Source organism: Monodelphis domestica, chromosome 5 (assembly GCF_027887165.1).
Source record: "Monodelphis domestica isolate mMonDom1 chromosome 5, mMonDom1.pri, whole genome shotgun sequence".
NCBI classification, from domain to species: domain Eukaryota; kingdom Metazoa; phylum Chordata; class Mammalia; order Didelphimorphia; family Didelphidae; genus Monodelphis; species Monodelphis domestica.
Genome location: NC_077231.1, coordinates 261,053,424 through 261,080,587, shown reverse-complemented (window position 1 = coordinate 261,080,587; position 27,164 = coordinate 261,053,424). Strand labels below are relative to the sequence as shown.

The following is a 27,164-nucleotide window of genomic DNA, read 5'->3' as shown; positions in this document are numbered from 1 at the left end:
AACTCTCCAAAGTCCTTTCCAGCTCAAAAATCTATTTGCCTAGTGTGAAAAATGAGGTACAGCTGCCTTTGTGGGTGTATAGTTATGAATACTCGTTTATTGCTACAGTGCATATAGAATAGAATCATGGAACTGTAGATTTAGATCTTGAAAGTCCTTAGAGGCCATCTGGTCCAACCATCTCATTTTATAGAAGAGAAAACTGATGGTCAATCAGAAAGGTAAAGTTTATGTGTCATCACACAGGCAGTAAGCATCAAAGGCAATCATTATCTTTTCCTTTGTACCAAGACCCGTCATTAAATACTGTATGTGGAATTTGCACCATATCAGGGTGAGCATTTGACTCCCTGGATAGATCATTGGTGCTAAGGAAACACTTATCAAGATGCTTTTCTCGATTCTTTTTCATATATGGCATAAAGAGAAACCCTTGCACTAGCTGTTACCCCATTACAAGGAAGGGGAAAAGTTCATTATGAGAAGGCTTTTTTTCTGGCATATTAATAAAGCAATTAAATCAAGTTATTCCCAATAGATTTTAGTGTGATCTGTTAGGGAAGGTATCAGATTCAGGAGAATATACTTCTATTTATGAATTCTGATCTGTTCTCCCAGTGGTCAAGTCTATTAAAGAAAATTGTAGATTTCTGGAAAGTAACACATCTCTAAGATTTAGATCTAGAAGGAGGGGAATTAGGAGCCTTCTAAACAAATCCCACCCCAACTGAGGAAATAATCTCAGAGATTAAGTGACATGTCCAAGAACTGTGAGGTAGTAAATAGTGGTAGTAAATGTTGGAATCCAGATCTCCAGTGCCATAACAAGTGTCTCTTCTCCCCACTACCCCCCCCCTCACCATGACAAAGAGTGAAGAATCTACAACTTCATCTTCATTTTTTAAATAATTATTTTTGTGAAAGTGATGCTAGAGAACGATAGAAGATTCCCTAACTACCTAGTAGCTGGTGTTCTCAGGCCAGCTCCAAATCCATTTGAGAAATAAAGAGCATCCGCAGTATGCTCCTGCACAAAGAATCTTGGGCTTTTGGTGTCTTTTGATGGTGTGTCCAATCGATTGTCTCTAGGTACACATCCTCGGTGACCTTGCAAAGAGCACTTATTTTTTTGTTCATGTGAAAGACACGATGTCAACGAGAATCAATTCTAGTCCTGTTTCATTTCCCCTATCATCCGTGGGTTTCAGACAGAATTTTTGAAGCCTATTTATGGAAATCTAAGATTCCATATGACTCCTCGCCATCTGCCTCCAACTCCCACCCTTCATCCTTTGGGCTATGTTAGCCGCTTCTTTGGGGCAATTAGATTTTAAACAGTGGCTTAAACATGCCAGGATCTGAAAGCTATTAAGAAAAAGGGAGATGCCTTCCCATTCCATTGAGTTCTGGATTAGGAGAGCTGTATGGAGAAAAAGTATAGACATGATTTTGTTTCTTTAAAAAAGAAATGAATATGTCTCCTGAGAAGAGAGGGCTGGCAAGAACATGTGTAATCGTGGTCAGCAGAGAAGAAATGAGAACAGTAATGAAAAGCTTCTGTGTTCTAAATGCCTTTAGCATTGAGAGGACTGAAGAGCCCGCCTTCAGAGGGATGCTGCTAAAAGGAAATGGATATACAGGACATGAAAAGAATTCAGGTCCTGAAGGGGAAAGTACAGGCAACAGAAAATGAGGAGACAGAAAGGGAATGGCAGGTAGTTGGTTTAGAACCATGGAGAAGATGTGCGTAAATTGCCTTTGCACCCCCTACTCTTTCCCTGCCTCCCTTTCACAAAAAAAAAAAAAAATTTGTAAAGTAATTCATTATCCATTGGCTCTAGGCCTAGAAACCTTAGAAGTAGAAAGCCATTTTATATGCTACAGATGCTTCCTGGTTTTAAGACGGTGCATGGACTGGCTTCTGGACAGTTATGACCTCAACTCTCCAGCTTTCAGTCTCGCAGCCTGAATGTTAGTCATGCCAGGAGAATGCACCAGGTGCCATTCATAACAAATGAGACAGACTGCCCCATGTGTCTGCCAAATAGACCAAAGAGAGTCACGACTTCATGTCACCTGTATTGTATTTCTAAGGAACTGAAAAGATGCCTTATTCTATTTTTCTTGGGGACTGCGTCATAAGGCGGTAGAGAGAGCATGGGAAATGCGAGCGTAGAATGAGGTGGCATAATTAATAAAACACTGGGCTTAGAATGAAGAAGACCTGAGTTCAAATTTAACAGCCTTGTGACCCTGGGCAAGTCATTTAACTTCTCAGATTCCTCATCTATAAGATATAGATAGTAATAGCACTTATTTCCCATGGTAGGTTTTTTTTCTCTCTCTCCTAAATCCTTAACTTTCCATCTTAGGATCAATATTCTGATTGATTCCAAGGCAGAAGAGTGGTGAGGGCTAGGCAGTGGGGGTTAAGTGAAGTGACTTAGCCATGGTCACACAGCTAGGAAGTGTCTGAGGCTAGATTTGAACCTAGGACCTCCCATCTCTAGATTTGGCTCTCAATCAACTCAGCCACCTAATTGCCCCCTTTCCCAAAGGAGTTTTGAGGACAAAACAAGATAATATTTATAAAGCATTTTGCAAACCTTAAAGCTCTACATCAGTGCTAGCCATTTTTATGATTATTATTATCATTAATAATAATAAAAACAGAGGACCATGCTTTTATGCCAGCCTTGCCACTTATATATATATATATATATATAAGCAATGAGTGGCAAAGCTGGCATAAAAGCACCGTCCTCTGTTTTTATTATTATTAATGATAATAATCATATATATATATATATGTATATATATATATATATTCTTGGGCAAATCAAGAACCCCTCTGAGACTCCTTTTCTACACCTGGAAAAATGGGGGTGGGGAAAAGAGAACAATTTTTAACAGTTGGAGACAAGGATTGAAATAGAGATGACGAAAGAAAAATTGTGGGGATTGTGATCACTGTCTTCAAGGAATTGAAAGATGATCATATGGATGAAGGGCTGAACTTGTTCCTTTTGGTCTCAGAGGCCTGAAGTGGGAACAACTGGAAGAAACTGCAAAGAGGCAAATTTTGACTTGATGTAATTTAAAACTTCCTAACATTTAGAGTCAAGGGCAAGTGGGTAACCCTGTGGAAAGAGTCCTAAGTCAGGAAGATTCCTCTTTCTGACTTCAAATCCAACTTTAGACACTAGCTGTGTAACTCTAGACAAGTCACTTTACTCTGTTTGCCTCAGTTTCCTCATTTGTAAAATGAATTGGAAAAGAAAACGGTAAACCACCCCATCTTCTTCACCAAGAAAACTCCACATGGGGTCATGAAGAGTTGGACACAACTGAAAATGACTGAACAGTAACCACATCAAAACACTTAGAACTATGCAAAAGTAGAATGAACAACTCTTTTAGAGAGTGGTTCCTCCTCACTGGAGTTTGATAAGCCAAAATTGGATGACCATTTGTGGAGGAGTATGAAGTTCTCCAACTCTACAGAACATAATATATAGTCAGAGTTAGGATTAATGATTAGAGTTGGGGTTCTTTTGGGTATAGATTAAAATTTGATGGACAATGAGATCCCTTTCTCCACTGAACTTTGGTCTTTCTGTCTTTTTCTCTAATGCAGAAATTCTTAAAACAAGGGTTGATGGTCTATGGATAGATTTCAAGGGAGTTATTAACTTAAACTGAACATCATAAACATAAATAAATGAAAGAATGAATAAATGAACAAAGGGGCTGTAAGAAGGGTAAAGTTGAAATCAATAATGCTTCCTCCTGAAGAGAAGACTTTAGATAATTATTTTGCTGTGATTTAGAGTTTGACTAGCCCTAGAGGGGGGCTATTCCAGTTATTCCCTACCCCTCCTTTCAGTATTTTGAAATAGGTTCAAGTATGTCCCTTGTTGCCTCCAGTCGAGTCTTGAAATCTGCTGAAAGTTTGGGCTGTAAACTTTGTGACATGAGAATAAGCAATAGCCCTAGATACAGATTTAAAAACCAGATCTTTCCCCATCTCCTTCCTCCAACACACTCCAAAGCAGGCATACTCTGTACCTAGTGACATTGGGAAGGGCTACGGTAGATATTTTGCCACTACTTTGGGCTCTTGAGCCCAGACATCTGGTGATATCATTGTCTGTAATTAATTAGGGTTATTTTTGTGTAGGTAATAGACTTTCAGGACTATGTATTTGAGCCTTTTGGGGGATAGGGAGATGGAAGATATGCATGTGTGCCTCAGGTTTTTTGGAACTCGAGAACCTGTCAGAATTCTCCATCAGGCTTCCCACACACTCTTACCCTCTGGCAATCTGTACTCATATCTCATTCCCTGAGAAATTATAATCGTAGTGGTAGAGGTAGCAGTAGTAACAGAATTTATATACCACTTTAACGTTTTCAAAGTGCTTTCTCATATAACAGCCCTATGCAATTATTGTCCCCATTTTACAGGTGAAGAAACTAAGGCTAATCAAGTGACTTGCCCAGGTTCACACTGCTGACAAATGCCTGAGGCTAGATTTGAACCTAAGTCTCCTTGATTGGAAGTCTAGGACTTTTTCTGCTTAGCCACCTAGCTACCTTTCTTTAGCCAACTTGCAACAAAAAATAGCAGTACCACTGGTGCTATTCTGCTCAGATACCACTGAATACTCTCAAGGACCTTGCAAAGCCTTTCCACCTAGAGAAAGAGGGAAACAGTATGAATGAGACAGGAGAAACCTGGTCAGTGGTGCAGTTCCTCATTTGGCTCAATAGTGATTTTGGAGTCAGAGAATCTGAGCTTGAACATCATCTCAGTTACTCCCAGTGTGCCCTTGCATAGGTCATGTTAGGTCTCTGTGCCTCAGCTCTCTCATCTGTAAAATGAGGGGAAAAGTGATCCCTCAAAATTTCTTTGTTCTCTAAATTCAACAATCCTTAAGCATTTTCTCCTCTTGTGACAGCCTCAGAGTCAGGCTTTCCTTTGCCTAAAGAGATCTTCTTAGAATTATCCCTAATGATCAAGGGAGGGTTGATCTCTGCCTGGTTGATGAGAATCCAGCTTGATTCTGGGGTCAAGCTTCTGGGCTTCAATCTCTGCTCTCTCCGGAATAGGAAAGAAGGTCTACTGTGATTTGGAACTATGGCTAAACATTCTGTTTACATCCTCACTGTAAATCTTTCCAGCTAAACTTAGAACTGTGCTAAGAGCATTGAACAATGTGCATATTCTATAGAAGGAAATAACCACCTCCACAGCCCCCACTGATTTGATGACATAATATTTCCAGCAGAAATTCCTACTATCAAAATATTTTTATATATACTCTTATATAAGGGACCTCTTGGACTTATGACTAGTCACTTGCAGTTAAGCTACTTGAGGGCAGGGACTGTCTGCTTTTATATTTGTTACCTTAGCACTTTAGCACTTTAGCACTTAGCACAATGCCTGGCATGTAGTGAGTACTAATAAATGTTTTTTTTCCCTTTATTTTTTCCTGCATATATTATTTTAAGTTCAAGTTTGCTTTGACCGAGTTCTAAACTGGTACAAATCTAAAACTTTTAAGTGCCAATATCTTTATTTTTCCTTTGAAGGAAGACAGACTTTTTTCTTTTCTTTTCAATTAACACATATTTATTTTCTCTTCCTCTCACTACTCTCTTTTTGGGGGAGGTGGGGAGTAAAGCACCCTCACAACAAATACGCCAACTTGGTTCTTAGGACCTATAAAACATTTTTTTGCAATGACAAATCAAATCTAGCACCATTCACACTCTTTTACTTGATGGCTTTTTCAGCTTCATGCTGAAGTCCATCCTCCATTGAGAAGGTCAATATCATACTACAACTGAATTGCAATCCTTAGCAGTTCTCGTGCTGCTACAGAAAGAGTGAATTACTGCTCCCAGTGGCAAAGCAAATGGCTGTTGGGTTTCAGATGATGATATAGCAGTGTATTAGCTTTATGTGAAATAGCTATTAAAAAATTGTGATACCAACGGTTGGAACAGTGACATTCTGTGGAAATTGGTGTCCCTCCAAAAAGTAAAAATCATGGAATATTTGCTATGTTCAAGTTCCATTTTTCTCAGTCTCTCACCCTCTCACTGGAAAGAGGCATCAAGTCTTCTGGGTTTACATTCTATACCAAATACTTATTTATCTGTAAATAATTAGGTAAGTCACTTGACCTCTGTGGGTCTGATTTTCTTCATCTAAAATGAAAATATTGAATTAGATGACCTCTGGGGTCACTCTGATCATCTACTCCATTATTCATCCCTTAAGTTGAATATTTACCTTGCAGGGGCAGGGTGGGTGATTAGAGCAGGGACTGGAGAAGTTCAGAGAGTATGAGAAGTATTCTGGAAGTAGGTATAAATTGGATGGCCCCAGGAGCTCTAACATAAACCAATACCTTCATCACCTTTTTGCCTAGACTGTTGCAATAACCTTCTAGTTGTCTTACTGCTTTAAATTTCTCTCCTCTCTTTTTTGTCTGCCATACAACTGTGAAAATGGTTTTCCAAAAGTGATGCTATAACCATGATATTCCTCTTCTTGACAAATTCTGGTGGTTCGCTCTTGATTCCAGAATCAAATATTATTTTATCTTTCTCTTCTCTTTTTAATGTCTATTTTTTTTGTTTAAGTTGTATAATGTATATACCAGTGCCTAAATAACTGTCTTTTCATTCCAATTCCTGCCCTCATACATATAACTTCAACATACATGTTGATATTCCCTCAAACACCCTAACATCATAGTTCCTTGGTCTACTCAATTGCTATGATCTATTCCTCCTTTCCATATAGTCTTTCTGAAATACTCTCCATCCTAGTATCTATGCCTCTTATAGTCTCATCTCTGGTTTCCTATGAGATTCAAGTAACTGTCTTGTAAACTCCCTGACTTCCTTAAAGTCCCAGAAAAAATCTCACTTTCTACTAGAAATATTTCCCCATAATCCTTGTTGTTCATGCCTTCCCCCTATTGATTATCTTCTATTTATCTTCTCTATATCTTATTTGTGCATAGATGTTTCCATGTCATCTCTCCCAATTAGACTGTGAGCTCCTTGAAAGTGGGAGCTATTTATTTTTTCAGTTATATGTAGAAACAATTTTTGACTATCATTTTCTGACATTTTAGGATTCAGATTTTCTCCCTCCTTATCTCCCTCCCCAAGGTAGTTATACCAGTTCTTTCATGCAATACCTATTTCCATATTGCATGTGTCATGACAGAAAATACATATCATACATACAATAAAGAAAACTCATGATGGATATAAAGTGGAAGATGGCATGCTTGACTTTCACTCAGACTCCAATGGTTCTTTCTTTGATTATGAATAGTGTTTTCATCATGAGTCCCTTGTGGAAACTTGCTTTGCTGATAATGGCTCACAGTTGATCGTCATATATTTCTGACTCTGTATAAAATGTTCTCCTGGTTCTGCTCAGTTACATTTTGCATCTGTTTCTATAAGTCTTTCCAATTTTTTCTGAATTCATCCTGTTTGCCATTTCTTATGGTACAATAATAGTATTCCCTTACAACCATATACCTCAACTTGTTTATCCTTTCCCCAGATAATGAATAACTCCTCAGTTTCCAAATCTTTACCACTACAAAAAGAGCTGCTAAAAATATTTTGGTACAGACAGGTTCTTTCCCCTTATCTCTGGTCTTTTTGGGATATAGATCCAGGAGTGGTATTGCTGGGTCAAAGGGTATGCATAGTTTTATGGTAGGGGCTCTCTTTGGTCTGTCTTTATATATTTGGTGCTAGGACATAAGAGCTGCTTAGTAAATACTGACTTGATGTATTTAATGGTCTGGATTAGCATAGGTCAGAGCATCCAGTGGACTTGAAAAGATCAAAGGAGAACAGCAAAAAATTAGGGAAAGAGATAAAACACTTGGTTTTGATGCTAAAAGTATGTTAACAAGTAGAAAAAGCTAAGAAGCCAAGTTAGTTGTGTTGGACTAGATCTCCCTTCTCTCGATAGAGAAGTGTTGGATTAAGGGTCTGAAATGAAGCAGAGATTGGCAGATGTGAGCAAAGGCTTAATTTTCCTTTCTTAACTACTTCTTTGTTATAAGAGCGGGAACTGGCAACCACCAAAAAAAATTAATGACACTTTTTTTGAAAGGTCATTGAGTTACTGTGGTCCTATAGTCTTTCCTAGCCTTTACTAATATGGAGTTCTCCATTTTTATTTGGAGTGAACTGTTCTCCCTGAAAGCAAGAATATTGAGGTTCCCTGACATTTATCTTTATGTATCATCCACACCATCTGCCTCATTTTACTGGCAGATTGGTAGTGCAGCGAATAAAGAATTGGAGTCAGAGTCAGGAAGATCAGAAATCAAATCCTGCCTCAGAGGCTTACTAGCCTCTGTAAATCACTTAATCTCTGTCTGCCTCAGCTTCCTCAACTGCAAAATGAGGATAATAGCACCTATATCACAGGATTATGACCAGTATCAATTGAGATGAAGTATATTAAATGTTTTATAAGCATGAAAGTGTTCTGTAAGTGCCAGCTTTTAAAAATCATCATCATCCTCCTCCTCCTCCTCCTCATCATCATCATGACCACATCATCAGCATCAGCATCATAATGACCACATCATCATCATCATCATCATCACATATGGGAGGTCTGGAGCAGCTGAGATTTCTCATTGTCAGTTAATAGCAAAGACAAAACTAGAACCCAGGTTTCCTTACTCCGTGTCTACTCAAATTGCCATGCTTCTGATGATGGAGTAGGAACAGTAATAAGAATAGTTTTTCTTTCCCTTCCAAAATGCTTTTTGTATTTAGTTGCATCCCATCATGCATTTTCAACACATTCCTGGGGAAAAGGTGGGGGCAGCATGTCAAAGAATCTTCTCATTAGCTTTGCTCTCTTTTTTTTTTCTTATAGAGGTCCTGTCTCCAAAGTGCAGTTAGCTATTTTGTTAAGTGTATTTTAAAAGCCTTTTAGCATCTTTTAGTTCTTGACATCTCTGAGGGTTCTCGTGATCTTAAGTGAACTCCATGGCCTTGTCAGTTCTCCTGTCCAGTTTCAATTGTAAAAGTCCCACATTTACACTGAGAACCTGGGCTAGAGATGTAAGCTGGTTTTCCTTTTGCTTCTGCTTATTTTCTCTGACTGTATTCCTTTCTGTTTCCTCCTTGCCCCACTCCAGCCCAGCCCAGCCCAGTTTCTCTGCAGTATGTTGCAGAAGTCATTTGGTATATGTTCAAATGTTGTTCCTTACTTTTCCAACAACCTAAAAGCAATTTAGGACTTAATGGGTAAAGGTTTACTTATAGGTCAGGAAGACCTGAATACAAGTCCTACTGCCGATAGCTGCTTGGCATGGTGAATCTGGACAAGTTGCTTAGCCTTGCAGCACCCTTAAGGCTATCAGTTATAGAGGTTTATATACATTTGTTCTGCGATAGAAGTTTTCACATCAAGTGAGCCCTACAGCATTGAAATCAAAGATCTGATTTTTTTAAAGTGTCATAGAATAGCCAGATGATATGGGGAGTCATGAAGAACTGAGTTCCAATCTCACTGTAGGGACCCTGGATACTTCACTTAACCTATACATGCCTCAGGCATTTCCCTAGGACTTTTCTTCTAAGCCAGGTTGTCAGATATTCTACCTGTTGAATGTGTTGCTATATCAAAACTGAAAAAAATCACAGTTCCTCCAGTCCCATTTGTCATCTACATTCTCAAGGAAATAGGAAATGATAAATGCTTATAGACGGTAGTTTTCTGAATGCACAATGTCTCATATTTTCTTTTATGAAGAAAAATGACTTAGATCAGATATTGGAATGGATAACTAATAAAGCAGACCAAACAATGCCAAAGAATCAAATCCACCTCTATTACTTTTTAAAATGTTTCGGGGTTGATATTCTCTCTATTTTTTCTTCCTTTCCTTACAAGATTTTTTTTATTCATTCCAGTGTTAAAAGAAAAAAAAAAAGCAGTTGCTAATAACATTTCAAGTTCCCTTGTGATTATTGCAATAAACTTAATTGCAATAGTTTGGAAAATTAAATTGCCATTCTACCCTTTTTTTTGTCCAGTTTAATCAGCCCTCTAATATGTTAAAATATCGTGTCAACTGTTAGTTCTATTAGAAATGAAATGGAACTATCGAGAATAATCCTTTTTAAAAAGAAGGCTTTTTTCCCCTTCTCCCCTAGTGAAAAAATGTACTTTTACTGAATGGTCTCTAGACAAAGATGCATAATTACCTGTTTGGCAATAAAGAAAAGGTGTGGTGTCTTCTCCATCTTTCATCATTGTGAAGGAGAAGATGGGAATAGCTTTGTTGCTTTTGGAGTAGAGAATCCTCCCTTAGTCGGTGAGACAGGATTTGGGCAGTAACGGCACCAAGAAAGTCCTGGTGTGAAACATTGCCCTTCTGTACCATTCTGGCAAGGTTGGGAAGAGATCTCTTTTGAGGAATCTGGAGGATCTGCCTTTTACCACTACTCCACAACCCCAGTGGTTCATTGAAAGTCTACTGGGATAGCAGTGGTTTTCACAGGAAGAAGGGGAAACATCCCTTGTCCCTGGAGTCCTTGGTGAGAGTGGAGAGCAGCTTCAGGAGAATGTGAACTACTCAGAATTGGTGGCTTGTGAAGAAGATCCTCCCTTGAATTCTAAATGGATTCCCAAATCACCTCTTCCTACTAGTCTTAGCTTTCTTCAAAGCACATTTTAAATGTTTTATCTTGTAGAATTCTTTTCTCTGCCTTTCAGGTTGCTAATTCTGCTTGTAGGAAGCTTGGTGATTCACTAGATAGAGTTCTGGTTCTAGAATCAGTAAAATCCAGCTTCACACACTACAGACTTTGGGAACCAGGGCAGATCCCTTAAACTCTAGCCTTACTTTCTTCATCTATACAATGTAGATAATAATACTACCTACCCTCTTGAATAGTTATGGAGATAAAATGAGATATTTGTAAAGCACTTTGCAAACTTTAAAGTTCTATATAAATACTATTATGGTGATGATGAATGTATTCTCCTTCCAATTACTTTTGAATTGCATGTTTACTCGTTGGTTTTACTTATTGTGGGCATATTGTGGTCCACTCCACCAATAGAATGTCAGTTCCTTGATAGCAGATACCATAACCATCGTTGTCTTTGTAATATCAGTGTTCAGCAGAGCAGCTTGTATGTGGCTTAATAATGTTTGTTGGATTGAACTGAATTTTGCTTGGGGTTCCCAAACTTTCTAGTTACTGCCTTAAAATGAAAGCATGTGCCAGCACTCAGAGCCAAGCCTGATGTTCCAAGTTCCAGTTTGGGTTCCAATTTAGTCCTCATGGGATCAAAAATGATTGTTGCTATGCCCTCGATGTCAGCTTTCAGAAAATCTCCCCTCACAGAAGGAATTTCCTTCTTTATGCCGGGGATGATTTGAGTTCTTTCTCTCCCTCTGGGCAACTGAGTAAACTGTTAGACTTTGAGGAAGCAGAGTATTTCAGATCTAAACTCCAGGTTATGTTCAGTTATGAGCCTAGAGAGGTTATACCTAATGGTTTTAAGAGAGGCAATAATTGACTCCCTAAAGGTTGAAGGGACTTTAGAGACCATCTAGTTCAACCATTGCATTTTATAGCTGAGCTGACTTGGATTGAGAAGCATCATGTAATTGCCCAATGTCACACAGTGACGTTTTCTGAGTCCCACTTGTTGTCCAGTCATTTCATTAGTGGCTGACTCTTCTTGAGCCCATTTGGGGTTTTCTTGGAAAAGATACAAAAGTGGTTTTCCATTTCCTTCATATGAGGAAACTGAGGCAAACAGATGAGGAAACTGAGGATCACAAAGTAAGTGTCGGCCAGATCTGTATTCAGGAAGATGCGTCTTCCTGACTCCAGGACCTGGCACTCTACCCACTGGGCCACCTAGCTGCCCCATTAGACTGTGCCATATGCTAAATGAGGGGCTTTGGGAGGCTAGAAAAAGGAAGAAGATTCTCAATAGGACTTGTTACCACAGTGTTCCATCATCTTTGCACAAATTAAAACCAGGATCAAGATTCAAGTTAGACAGAATTCAGTACTTACACTGATAGGAAGAAGAAAATGGAAAACTATTTTCCTGGGGACCATCATGACTTAACCTAAATAGTGTTTGTAAGATTTGTGCTCATATTTTGCCTCAGACCCCTACTAGCTGTTTGATCTAAGGAAGTCATTTAATAACTTGTTTAATTTGATTCTCAGTTTCTTCATTTGTAAAGTAGAAAACCATACTTATAGTACCATCTCCTAGGCTCATTGTAAGATTCAAATGAGATAATGCTACCTTGAAAATTTATTTTGGGGGATGGGAAACTCAAGAGGGGAAGGTCTAGACTTAAGATTGCATTGGCATAGATGAAAAATTCTACATGTGGAGACTTCTTCTACCAGTGCAAGTTGTACATAGAATTTACTATGTTCCAGGCATCATGCTCAGCATGATCCTTACCTGCACATCCACTTACAAGCTTAGAAAGCTGCTTGGGGACTCCAAAGTGAAGGGACTTGCCTGCTGGTTATTATTCTTTTCTTTGGCTTGCAAAGTACAAAGACAACTTTTACAATTCTTGGATGAAAAAGCCAGAAGTTATATTTCACACCCCATGGCTGTCCTCCCTATTAAAATCATTACTTTGGGGAGATCTAGGGCCTGGGAGGATTTCAGGGAGGCCTACTCCCTTCTAATTATAACTTAGGCATATCTAAACTGCCATACACTCCCTCAGCAAGATGTTTAATTCCAGTGGCAGCTCACTGCCAGTTAGCTATTGAAGAAGGGATGGAATGCCATAAAAAGCTTTTTAAATAATACAGAAGAAAGTTTGGTAGACTTCTTTATTCCTTTCCAAGTAGGGTTAGTGTTCCAAGAAGTGGAAGGTTTTGATGAAAAGTGAGCAGAGTCATTCCAATCGTGGAAGAAGAGTCACTTATGGCTGGAAAGAAATACCAGTAGGTCAGCTTGTGAATGCATTGAGAACACTGGACAGAGATTTTGAGAGACCGAGGAGAGATCCTGGAGAGAACTGGGGTTAAGGGCAGTTTCTTTAAGTCAAGATGGGCTTTGCTAAATGGGAGTCTGCAAAGGAATACTTGTCTTCAGACCTTCTAATGTGGTAGAGCTTTTCCATTGTTGAGGCTTCCTTTTAAAAAGCCAACACCGCCTTTCTCCTCTCCTGACTCTTGAAGGTAGATTAAATTAAGCTTCTCCTTGGCTACAAAAAACCTAAAAGGGATCCAAACTAAAATTTATCTAACTAAAATTTAGCTTTGACAAGATTTCACCTGCTGCTTCTAACCAGAGAGTATCTCCTCTCCTACCCTTGAACTTACATCATGGTTCTTTAAGGGTTCTTTTTGTCTGCTAACAGGGGATAAAAGATTTCTCCCACTTTTCTTTTCCCTTCTTCATTCTCCTGTCCTCCCTCTCCTATTTTCCATTTCTTTTTCTCTTCTTCCTTCTCCCCAGTCTTCTTATTGCTCCTTTTCTTCTCCTCTTTTTGTCCTTTATCTTCATTTCCCTTCTTCTCTTTTTCCCCATCCAGTTCACTTGGACCCTATGGAGGAGTTCCAAAGGGAGATAGCTGATAATGCAGGAGCCTTTGTCTATACAAATAGTTTTAATTCAGCTCATTTAAATAAATGTGTCTCTTCTTTAGATTATAGTAGAGTCTTAGGAGATAAAGATGTGACTTAGTTTTAAGGAATCCTATATGAAAAATGATGAATTCTGGGAATTCTGGGAATGCTTCCACAAACAGAAGCAGAGCAAACTAAGCAATGCAAGCACAGTATAATGAATAATAGTAAAAGGAATCAGGCTTTGATAAGAGGAATTCTTATCTTGGTTGTAGCAAATCTAATGAAACATACTTCCCACCATTCCATAACAGACTGCTGATATGGTGTGTTGGGCATGCTTTCAGTTGCCAAGTTCATTTGCTTTCCATATTTTTTTTCCTGTAATGTAAGAGAGAGTTCTATTGGTAGGTTCTTTTCCTGTTTAGTAATTTCACCTGTATCCAAATCTTTATCACCTCATTTGTAGTTTTCTTCACAGAAATATTGGAGTGGTTTGCCATTTCTTTCTCCATTTCATTTTACAGATGAGGAAATGGAGGCAAACAGGTGCCCAGGGTCACACAGCTAATAAGTGTCCAAGGCCAGATTTGAATTCAGGAAGAGGAGTCTTCCTAGCTTCAGGCTCAGCATTCTATCCAGCGTGCCATCTAGATGCCTCCAAAATAATATCTCATTTGATCCTTACAACCAACCAAGAAGGAAGATGCTATTATTATCCCCATTTTACAGATGAAGCAACTGAGACAGACAAAGATTAAGTGTCCAGAGTCATACAACTCTCCAGATTTGAATTCAGTGATCTAACTATTAGGCCACTTAACTGCTATTGATATGAGTTTGTGAGGGAAGTTTAAAAGCATCAATGAAACATTTAACATTTTTAATCTGAAAATTAAACAAAGAACCTCTCAAATTTGAAGGATAACACTTATTTGATTTTTAATATTAATTTTATTTTATTGATTAAGAAAATTTGTCCATGGTTACATGATTCATGTTCTTTCCCTTCCCTCCTCCCAACCCCCTTCTATAACCAATGCACAATTCCACTGGATTTTACATGTGTCACTGATCAAGACCTATTTCCATATTATTGATATTTGCACTAGGATGATAGGATAACACTTATTTGGATGAGGGTAAGTTATACTGCTACGTTCTGATTCTATATCTTGGTTTCTTTGTTGTTTTTAATCACGTTGACACCTTAGAATACCACAAATTTCCAGATACAAAAATAGAGGCATGAAGAAGTTAAAGGAATTAATTTAAAATCCCATAGTAGCATAAGTAACTTATAGTAACTATAACTATATATAAGTCATAGTAACAGAAACCTCCTGACTCTCTTTCCTTGGCCATTATCAATTGCTGATGCCTTGTTCCTTCCCATCATTTGTTTATCCATTCAATAAACGTTTATGGAGCCCCTAAAATCTTTTAGATAATTCGTTTCAGATTTTCTCTTATTATGTTATGTTCTGAAATACTTATCTTAAAATTTTTGACCAGATCTATTCTTTTATCAGAGTTCCCCTTGAGAATCTCTTATATGGTCAGCTAATCTGTACCTCTAGAATCTTAACAGTGCTTTGGGATGCATCACCTGACCCAGAAAGTCAAGCTTCACTCACTCTCCTAGCTGTCTCAATTTATTATCATGATTATTATGCATTTCATTGTGTTTTATTAAGTTCTACAATTCAATAAATAATTTTACTAACCCTTTGAAACATGAGACATTGAGAACACCTCACAAGTGGACTGTACAGTTGGGTTCATCACTTAAAAAACCTTTTCTATGTAACATTGCTAGGCTTACCTCAACCTTCCTATCTGGTGCAGAGTTGCTATATCCTTGAGAATACATCTGCTTCTACAAATTGATTTCAGCATTTATTGAGCACCAACTATGTACTAGGCATGTGCTAAGCACTGGAGATTAAAAGAGTAAAAATAGTCTTCCTTCAAGAAGCTTACAATCTGATGGGAAAGACAACATTCAGACAACTCTGCACAAACAGGGTAAATTAGATGTCATCTCAGAAGGAAACTACTAGGCATCAAGAGCTGCTGGGAAGCTCTTCATTCTGAAGCTAGGATTTTGTCTGTGTCTTGAAGGTGACCAGGGAATATAGGAGTGGAGATGAGAAAAGGGAACATTCTAGGCATGGAAAACGGCCAGTAAAAATACAGAGAATGGGCAGATGGAGTGTCTAATGCGAAAAACACCAAAATTGGGTTGTAAAGTATGTGTCAGTGAATAAGACCGTTGGAAAGAAAGGAGAAGGGGAGATTATGAAGGGCTTTCAAATCTAAATAGAGGATTTTATATTTGATCCCAGAGACAGTAAGAAGTCATTGGAGCTGGTTAAATTGAGGAGGTTGTGGGGAGATGGATATGTAAACTAAGTAGACCTGGGCTTTAGAAAGATCTTTTTGATAGCAGAGTAGAGGATGAAATCGAGTTCTGAAATTTCCATTCATTTTGTTCAACTGACTTACAGTGTGTTAATCTATTTGTGTTCAGTTACAACTTTTTGAGCCTTGTTGGCATTCCAAAAATAAATTTCTTTCCTCTCTTTTCATGCAATCATCTCGATACTTTAAAAGCACTTGTGGTCCTGTCACTTAGGGTAAACAGTAGACCTTTCTCAGGGTGGTTATTTTAGTGAAGGAGAAGAATCGGCGATAATGAAATGTGACACCAAGCAACCATTGAGGAGTAACTTGGATTTACTTATTTTGTTCGTCTATTTCCTGTACTCATTGGCAGTATGAAGTGCTACGTTCTACTTATTATGCTGTCGGACACCCCCTGGTGGTCATACTAATAACAAGGTGAAGGAGAGATCATCAAAAAAAGCCAGGAATTTGGAAACTGTCTTCTTAATGGAGATTCTTATACTCACCAAAAGATTAAATGAAATACCTTATTTTTGTTTTATTTAAATCCATGCCCACCTCTTTAGGTTTATAAGTGAAACTATGCTTAAATGTACCAAGCTCTATTCTGTAGCCAAGGTGAGAGGCATAAAAACATAAATCTACAGTTTCTAGGGATATTATAGGTCATCTAATCCAATTTCCTCATCCTACACAGAAGGAACAGAGAATTTAAGTAATTTCCCCTAAGTCACACAGGTAATCACTAGGCAAAGTCAGGATTCAAATCTAAGTGCAAAGACTTTAAATCCAGTAAATTTTCTCCCAGCTCATGTTAAAAGAAAATCCTTCTAAAATCATAAAGAGCCCCAAAAGAAATCCCAGTAGCTTTTTCATGTTTTTCCCCTTTTCAGACTCCCTGGGGATTTTTTTTTTCAATTCAAACATCTTTTTGATATTTCCAAGAAGACAAAAGCCTTTTGTTGCTTCCCTAGTGTGGTTTCATGAACACCAGGTAGTGCAAGTCCAGAAAATTGGTGAAGACATTGGCTTGTAGCATTTTCTTGGCTCTCGGGACAAATCTCATTAGAGAGTCAGAGCTGGTAAACTATAAAACAGAGATACTACCAGTATAAGAAAAGGGAAAGAAAAGACTATGTTTTTTTTTTAAATTTTATAAGTACTTGACTATATGTTTTATACTACTTATAATTTGTAAATTCATAGAATAAATCTAAAGCTGAAAGAAACTTTAAAAGGTCATCCAGTCTAACTACCTAATTTTACAGATAGGGAAACCCAAAAAAGTTCATTACACAACGTCAAAGGTGGGACTGCAACCCAGGTCCTCTTATTCAAAAACCATCATCTTCTGTTTCTCAACTGAACGTGTTTGTAAATTAACTAGTTCAGTTATGTCCACAATACCTGGTTCCATTGATCTTTGAGTCACCTGCAATTTCGATTCTTCTCAAACTGTGGTTCACAGTTTTGTGGCATCACCAAAAGAATATCATTGTTAAAAAGATAGACTTCAATGGCAGCAATTAGCTTGATATTACTGAAAGTATTCCCTTAGTATAATACTATCTAAATGCCTGCTATTTACTGTAGTTTGACCATCTGTAAAATGGGGATAATAATAGCATCTACCTTTCAAGGTTATTGTGAGAAAAAAATGAAATGATATTTCTGAAAGGGCTTTATAAACTTTAAAGCATTTTATAAATGCTAGTTATAAGCCATACTCTTATATAGTCTGTCTGCAAGGCTTATCTATAGTTCTTATCTATAGAGCTCTTTTTCAAAATCTAGGGAATATGCATTCTTCATCCACTTTATTGTTTCATGTGGATGTCTAGGTTGAGCTCCCTCTTTTTAATCAATGTTTTCTCCTATTGAACCTTTTTAATTTTTTTAAAAAATTATTCTCATTTTATCCTCACAAGAATCATTGAAGTTTTAGGTGTCATTATTATATCTATTTCACAGATGAAAAAACTGAGGCAATCACATTAAGCAAGTTGCCTCATGTTATACACACAGGTGTCTAAAACTAGATTTGAACTTGAGTCTTCTGATTTAAGTTTTAGCTCCATTTACTTGTCTTAAACCTTAATCACTTAACATCCTTGGACCTCAGTTTCTTATTTACAAAATGAGATTTAATTAAAATTTACTTTTAAGATTCCTGCTATAAAAAAGTCACCTTAGTTTGTTGGGACCTCCATAGAACTGGTCTTATTTCTCTATTCTCTGCAAAGTATGATGGAAGATGAGTAGCAGATGTCTTCAGGGTAGTCCTGTTATTTTATTCAACCATGTGAGTACCGCAAGGGAAGGTGACCCCGTGTGCCATGAAATTCTTTTTGTTGCTTTAGGGTGTGTGATAAAAATCGGTTTGACCAATTCTCTTTCTCTTAGGTCGGTGAAAGAGCTTTCCATTTGGCTGAAACACCTTTCTGTCTCTGGTTTCATTTATAGCAAAAATAAGATGAGAGAGTTGGACCTGATGGCCTCTGGGGTTTCTTCCAGCTTCAAATCTATGAACCTCTGACCATTATGTCAATGTGAACTTTTCTCATTTTCTCCAGGAGTGTTATCAACATAGTTAATGAACAGGGAAATTTATGGAGAGAAAAAGAAGACATCAGCTCAAATTTTTTTCAACACATTTTTTGGAGATACCTAAGCAACACAAGATATATCCCCCAAAGCTCTTCTAAATTCTAAGATGTCAAGTAAAAATACCATCATTTAAATGTTTAATGTTTACTAGAACTAATATATTACATTTGAGTCAGATTCCTGATACAGCCTTGTATCTTGTCTATGGATAATTTATAGTGCATTAGGGACCCCTTATAGTCAGTATGTAATCAATATGTACATCCAATTTTTGCCCAACTTTAAGTAGTCCACTTAAAATTTTATGTTTTTAAATTATTATGGCAGGTGGGTTATTGTCGTTTTATATTTATGATATATAATTAGCCATATCATAATTGATTCGATATCTTGTATCCTTAGTTAGGAAACAACTTCTGTATATGTCTTCTTGCAAGTGAATCTAATCTTTTTTTTTTTTTTGGTCATCCACTGTACCATGCAATTATCAGGACTGCACTATGCCAGAAAATCAGGGATTACCTGTAATGTAAACCCATCTCTTCTACCAGAAGGGTTGCCTTTAAACCATCTTCCATGTCAACAAATTCCAACATATGGAAAAAATATAAATAGGTATCAGTAAATGCATCTATGAGCATTTGTTAAGTACCTACTGTGTACTAGGCATTGTATTAGATGTTGGGAATATCACAAAAAACCCCCAAACAGTCCCTGCCTCCAGAAATTTGCATTATTTGTAAGTGGAGGGGAGGGATGCATTATGCCCCAATCTAGCAATCTCATCCTAGATTTCCTTCCTTTCCTCTCTTTTAGGATCTTTTAATATGGCAAGAAGAATCTCATTAGCCTTCCTTAGTTCACCCATTTTCCTTTGGTCTTCCAGTGGCTATTGCTTCTGGAGCATTGTCATTTGCCCAGTACACCACCACCATTCTCCTTCTGAGATCTCCAACCTCACAGCCAGTAAATAAGAGCCTTTTCTCTTTTCTCACAGGCTGCCCTCTGGTCTTCCCATAGTGCTAAGTCTTTCTCAAGGCTTATGGTGGTTCTGTTCATTTTCTGGAAAAGTAGCAACCTTTCCAGCTCCATGCTGTCCTGCTGCTGCTTCATTCCTAGGATATCTGTTGACTTTTTAGTAAGTCAATCCAATGGCAAAAAAAGAGAAGTCACCCAATGATTGTCATCAAGATTGATTCGTACTGGATCTCTACTCTTTGTCTTTCTTGTTTTCTCAAGATGGGAGGTCTCTGATCCACATATTCCTTCCAGAAACTCCCTTGGACCTTTTTAAGCCTTTTAAAACCCTGTAAAGTTTCTGAGTCTTTCTGTAACTTTCAGAGTGACCTGAATAAGCCTCGCTCCTTCTCTAGTCATTCTTATTTTTCAGGAGTGATTTTTCCATTTTATATTCATATCCACATATCAGACTTCTAAATGGTGCACACTTGATTTAGTTGGAGTATGTGAGCAGCCTAATAAAATCCTGGTTTATTTTTCAACTCTCTTACTGTTAACCTGTGGGGCTCAAAACATTTTCAGCACAGATTGTGTCTGCTGTTTATAATCTGAGGAGTGAAAAGGTTTCCTGTGAGTTGAGTTTCGGTAATTAGGACTCTGAAAATTCAAGGAAGTCTTATCTAGGGTGTCTAATCAGTTCTTCTCAGCCTTTCTCCTCTCCCTACCTCCCCACACTCTGTGCCTGCTGCTTTCAGCACACATATTCAGGCTTACTGCTCCACTTGCCATCCTTGAGACATCCCCTTTTCTGTCAGTTGTTATGAAGGCTTCTAATTCTAGGTTTTCTTGGAGTTAAAGAGAGGGGATTGTGGGGTGAATTATAACCAGCAGTGTTGGAAGGTTGTGCTTCTTCTTCTTCTATAAGCAAGAAGGAAAGTTAACATTCATCTAGAACCATAACCAGTGTCAGTGGATTAGACAGAGAACCTAATAAAAATTAGGCAGCAGCCCCAAGGTGAATTAAGGTGAATCCACTGTCTCTTCTTTCTAGATTTCCACAGGAATCTTTGAGGGGAATTCTTACTTATTTGCTAGAGGTGGGTATTGTATGAAGATTCTTTAAAACTCATAGAAAGCAGCAGTAATTGAGATGGAAAATGATTCAGAAAGGGAGGTGAGACATAGAAAGATCTCACTTCAGGACTTTGAAGAATCATTGTAATGGAGATCATCAAAACTATCCCATGGCTTAAGGGCACGGAATATCAGAGACTATGAGGGACTTGGATGACATCGTTTCTCAGTTCTCTTCCAGTATTAACATTCTGTGCTTTTTATCCACACACTAAGGCTGCTTTTACAGGAGCCCTGATTCACAAGGAACTCAGAACCAGCTTTTAGAAGACTAGGATGACTAGAATAATGAGGAGGCCATCCAGGACCAACCAAGGAAACTAAACATTTTTAGCCTAGAGAAGGGAAGGCTTGGAGGTATAGAGGGATGGAGTATGAAGGCTATGTTCAATTATCTGAAGGTCTGTTAAAGGGAATAAACTTGTCCTTTCTGGCCCCAACATGTAAGATAGTGTAAGGAAGTTGTGGAGAAACACAACTTATATTGCCTCCATCCATAATACTAAGATCCACCTTCTCTGCCTAGTTTTTGAAAGCCTACATAGTCTGGCTCCATCTTACTTAATTAACCAGGTTTCCTAAAATGCTGTTTTCTAGCAAACTAGATCTCCTTAATGCTCTAAAACATACTCACCATGCTGAAAACTCAACTGTGTTATATTCATTTATGCTATTCTCTGTTTCCCTACTACCACCTTTCCCTCATTTGCTCACCTCCTGCATAAGAAGAATATCAAACAAGACCATGTCCATCCTGTTTCCCTACTACCACCTTTCCCTCCCTTGCTCATCTTTAAAGCGAATGTTCAAGTGTATTTCCTGCATAAGCAGAAGAATATCAAACAAGACCATGTAGGTGACATTCAGAGACCTGAGTAGGAAAGGTTACTCAGTCCATGTACTAACTGTGTGGTCTTAGGTATGTCCTTTAACTTTACATGCCTCAGTTTCCTCATTTATTAATTTGGCATGATGATGATAATAACATTAATAATAATGATAATTGATCTTTAAGCCTTATAGGGTTGTTATGAGGGTCAAATGAGATGTCTTAGTTTGTACACAAACACAAATGCTGTATAAATGCCATTTATTATGATTTTTTCCTTGTCACTAGACCATATTCTGCCTTTCTCCACTTCCTTTTGAACTCTTGCACAACTGGCACTTCATTCTCAATTTTCCTTCCCTCAGTTTTGCTTTATTGAATAATTATACTATGCATGTATGATTGATGATGTCATTGCCTTCTAGTTATTTCATGAGAATATGGGTCATTTCCCCTCTACATAGCACCTTTGACTTTGAAACCCAATTTTTAAAAACCCTTTCCTTCTTTATTAGAATTGAGGCCAAACATCATTTTTAAAGCAGAAGAGTGATAAGGACTAGGCAGTTGAGGTTCAGTGACTTGTGCAAGATCATACTGCTAGGAAGTATCTGAGGACAGATTTGAACCCAGGTCTGCCCAACCCTAAGCCTGATCCTTTATCCACTGTACTCCTTAGCTGTCCCTGAAATACAATCTTAATGTCCCTTCCATTACCCCCACAAAACCCACAACAGTGCTAGGCAATATGCCATCAAGCAGTATTTGGTTGTCACTTTTATGCAGGTCAGTTCCTCATATCCTCCAGCCCTGAGCTTCTTTTTCCAAGAATCACTGCTTTCTTCATCTCGTCTAACCCAAAGGATGATAGGAAATATAAAGAAAACAAGAAAAGTCAAATGATTTTGCCCAACGTCACACAAATAGTGAGTGATGGAACCAATATTTGAACTAATGCCCTTTGGATGTAACTGTAAGTCTGAACCATCATAAGTTCTCCTTTTGTTGTTGTTGCATTTTACAAGGTATTTTCCCTTTCTGGATATAATTCTTCATCAGTAAAATGAAATTATCATTTTCAGTTACAAGTTCCTGAAATAGGAGTCACTCAGAGATTAATCAATCTTTTCTTCATCGTTTTTAGGTCTATGTGTGCTTCCAGTAGCCTCACCTACTCCTAACTCACACTGCCCTGAATGGATCTTGTCTAGGATACTTTATCCTTCTCCTGTTCTTTCTCTTTATCCTCTTGGAAAAGAATTTGACTTTGAACTTCTATGGTCTTTCTTTTCCCTACTCCATGATAGCATATGTTCAAATCTGTCATTCAGTATTTACTGTGCATCTGCAGAGCTTTCTTTATGGTGTACCCAAAGGTATTTCCTTCTTTGTTGATTAGGGTGATAAAATTTGAAGCAAAAGCTCAGAAGGCCCTAGGGCTAGCTTCACCTTAGTAGCTGGGGAGTATTCCTTAAGGAAATGGTTTTCAGAGGGTCAGCTCAGCTAATAGTTCTTCTAATGGTGTAGATCTCCTCTTCTTATAAAGGGCTCTCCTATTTTTGGAAGAAATACTGCAGAGCATATTTATTCTGCTTTCCTGTCTTTTATCCTTTTCTCCTCCATTGGGAATGACTCCATTGTGGGGTTTCTTTTCTTTTTTTGTTTTTTTTTTGTTCTTTTTTGTTTGGTTCCAAATATATCATTATGAGATGTCTGATAAGTATTGAAGTGATGCACCTCAAAGAGCAAGTCCAGACACCCAGAAGTTCAAATTAATAGAACCAATATTTATTTATTAATATGAGGCCAATATTGATACTAGCCAAGAGCAAATATGAGGCGGTAACCTGGATCTTTATGGGCAGGGACCAGGATAGAGGTAAAGAAGGAGGGGAAGAAAGGAAGGAAGGAAAGGATGGGAAGGAGGAAAGGAGGGGGAAATGAGTATTTTAAAGTACCTACTATGTTCCAGGTACTATATTTAGTGCTTTACAACTATTATCTCACTTGACCATTAAAACTCTGGGAAATAGGTTAAAGTATCTGATAGGTTAGTACTTGCCAACAGAAATATATCCTTATCATCTATCTGTATATAAACATGCATGGGCTAATATATGTGTAAGATATATTAGCCATATATTCTGCCTCACTGACATGTCTTTGGAAGCAAAAGCAGCCTCACTCCTTGCTTTGTACAAAATTTTCCTTTTCATTGGACTTCAAAATTAATTACTTTTCTGCCTTGCTTGTCTATCTTTAAATGAAATTGCTTGGAAACCAGCAGCAGAGCTTAGGAGAAGCCAAATATGAAAGCTAATTCATTTGGCAAAAGCAGACCTTCTACATTGACTTCTCTATCTGTTCTTTGGGGTCAAGCAAGCTCTAAATCAAGACTATATCCCTTTAGTTGCCCTCTGCATTATAACAAAGACCTGTTGTCTTTGAACAATTTCACAATTTTTTGAGTTTGACTCGTATCCATGTTGTGCTGCATCAACACCTGATCTCGTTCATCATCACCGGTAGTATAGCTGAAGGCATGGTGTCATGACATCTGGCCACCTATGGCAAATGCTGGGTTGATATCATTTGTTCCTTGAGTGATTTTGTAGGTGCATGACAAACTGTATTAAGAAAATATATTTAGTTCTATTAACACAGACTGGTATTTTCTTGATTGCCATTAGGATCTAATGAATGTGTCATAGACAGTAAGATAGATGTATATGTATAATCCCAAATATTACCCAATGAATGCAGCTATATCTGGAGTGATGTTTGTTGATGAGTCTTTCTGGAGTGACGTTTATTGATGAGTCCACAGGCTAGCAAAGATACACAATTCCAAATGTTATAAAATGAATGTAGCTATATCTAGGGTGGAGGTTTTTTTAATTTTTATTGTCACGCAAGACACTTCCATATTGGTCACTGTTGTAAGAGCAAAGTCATACATAACCAACTCCCCCTCCAAATAATTCCATAAATACGCAGATATGAAAGACAACTCCAACAGTTTTTCCTCTGGAGGTAGATAGCATTCCCCAGCTTACGTCTTTCAGGATTGTCCCAGATCATTGCATTGTTGAGAGTAGCCAAGTTTTCAATGATAATTATTACCCAATATTGCTGTTATTGTGTATAATGCTCTCACAGTTCTGCTTATTTTGTTCTGTGTCAGTTCCTGCACGTCTTTCCAGCTTTTTCTGATAATAGTATTCCATCACCAACTTGTACCACGGTTTGTTCAGCCATTCCCCAACTAATTAACATCCCCTCAATTTCCAATTCTTTGTTACCACAAAAAGAGCCACTATAAATATTTTTGTACAGGTAGTTCTTTCCCTCTGCCTTTTCATTATCTCTTTGGGATACAGACTAAGCAATGGTAGTAAGGGATCAAAGGGTAGGCACAGTTTTATATCCCTTTGGAAATTCCAAATTTCCCTCTAGAATGGTTGGATCAGTTCACAACTCACCAACAATGCATTAATGTCCCAATTTTGCCACATTCCCTCCATCATTTACCACTTTATTTCACTCCCATATTGACTAATCTGATGGGTGTGAGGTAGTACCTCAGTGTTGTTTTAATTTGTATTTTTCTAATTAAGAGTGATTTTAAAATATTTTTTCATATGGTTATTGATTACTTTGATTTCTTCATCTGAAAATTGCTTGTTCACATCCTTTAAACATTTGTCAATTAGGGAATGACTTGTATTCTTATAAATTTCTTTTAGTGCTCTATAAATTTGAGAAATTAGACCTTTATCCAAGACATTTGTTATAAAATGTTTACCTGGTTTGTTTATTCCCTTCTAATCTTGATTACATTAGTTTTGTTTATACAAAAGCTTTCTAATATATTAAAAATCATTTATTTTGTATCCTATAATATTCTCTGTCTCTTATTTGGACATAAATTCTTTCCTTCTCTAAAGATCTGCCTGGTAAGCTATTCCATATTCTCCTAATTTAGTTACCGTATCACTCTTTATATCTAAATCATATTTCTATTTTGACCCTATCTTGGTGTAGGTTATGAGATATTGGTCTATATATAGCTTCTGCCATTCTGTTCCAATTTTCTCAACAGTTTTTGTTAAATAGTGACTTCATGTTCCAAAACCTGAGATCTTTGGGTTTGTCAAACACTGAATTGCTAAGATCTTTAACCCCTATATATTGTATGTCTTATATACTCCATTGATCTACCATTCTATTTCTTAGCCGGTACCAGATTGTTTTGATAATTGTAGCTTTATAATAGTACAGTTTGAAATCTTTTACTGCTAGGCTTCCTTCCTTCACATTTCTTTCATTAGTTCCCTTGATAATCTTGACATTTTGTTCTTTCAGATGAATTTTGTTATAATTTTTTTCTAGTTCTATAAAATAATGTAGTAGTTTGATTGTAATGGCACTGAATAAATAAATTAATTTAAATAGAATTTTTATTATATTAGTTTGACCTTTTCCATTTGTTTAGATATGACTTTATTTGTGTGAAAAGTGTTTTGTAATTGTGTTTATATAATTCCTATTTTTGACTTGGCAAGTTGATTCCCAGGTATCTTATTTTGTTTAGAGTGCTTTTAAATGGAATTTCTCTTTCTAACTCTTGCTGATTTTTGTTGGTAAGATATAGAAATGCTGATGACTTATGTGGGTTTATTTTATATCTTTCAATGTTGCTAAAGTAATTATTTCAGCTAGTTTTTAGTTGATTCTCTAGGATACTCTTAAGTATACCCTCATATCGTCTTCAAAGAATGATAGCTTAGTTTCCTCGTTGCCTATTTTAATTCCTTCAATTTTTTTTCTTTCCTTATTGCTAAAGCTAGCATTTCTAATACAATATTAAATAATAGTGGTGATAATGGGCATCTTTGCTTAATGGAGTGAAGTTTGTTGATGAATCCATGGACTAAAGGAGAATGTGAGATTCTAAATGTTACCCAATGAGTGCAACTACCTCTGGGGGGAGTTTGTTGAGGAAACCGATTGCCAATAGTTGACTTAATGTTTGTTTCAATACTTCGCATGAAAATACAATATTGCCATTGTATCATTTTTCCTTTCGGTTCAGGTTTTCACTTTGCTTTGTTTTCCATGAATGATAGCAGGAATGATACACTCAATCAACCTACTCATCATTTTCTTTCCACATTTTCATCTTTTTTTTTCCTATTTTCTGTTTTTCTCTCTTTCTGATCCACAGGCTTTGAGGTGCATGTTGATCTCACTTCATTCAGAACTTGACATTCAAAGGTACATGATGAAAATTGAATCCTCTCAGAGAGTTAGTACTGTATTTTTTCTCTTTCTGATTGCATTGGATTGTATAGCTTACCATTTTTTAGCCATGTGTGTTTTGCATCCCAACCAATGTTCTTCACTAAACCACATTCCTTACCCGTTTCTGTTTGCACTGAATCAGTGATATTCATTTGGAGCCAAATGCTTGCTTTCATTCTTTGTTTTTTATCTCCACTGCTTAATAGAGTACCTGGAATACACTAGGCATTTAATAAATGCTCATCGATTGATTGATGGATGGATGGATTTACTG

General features: G+C 37.3%; 1 protein-coding gene across 20 annotated transcripts in view; it reads left to right on the top strand.

The window, feature by feature from the left end:
- Positions 1-27,164, top strand: part of KIAA1217 (KIAA1217 ortholog) — a 1,016,332-nt gene that overhangs the window by 778,222 nt on the left and 210,946 nt on the right. For 13 of the 20 annotated variants that reach the window (XM_056800101.1, XM_056800103.1, XM_056800093.1 and 10 more), the window contains one exon: positions 26,814-26,894. The exons of the other annotated variants lie outside the window; for them this stretch is intronic. In XM_056800101.1, coding sequence (XP_056656079.1) covers positions 26,814-26,894 — 81 coding nt within the window. The remainder of the gene's footprint in view (positions 1-26,813; positions 26,895-27,164) is intronic. 20 annotated transcript variants of the gene reach the window in all.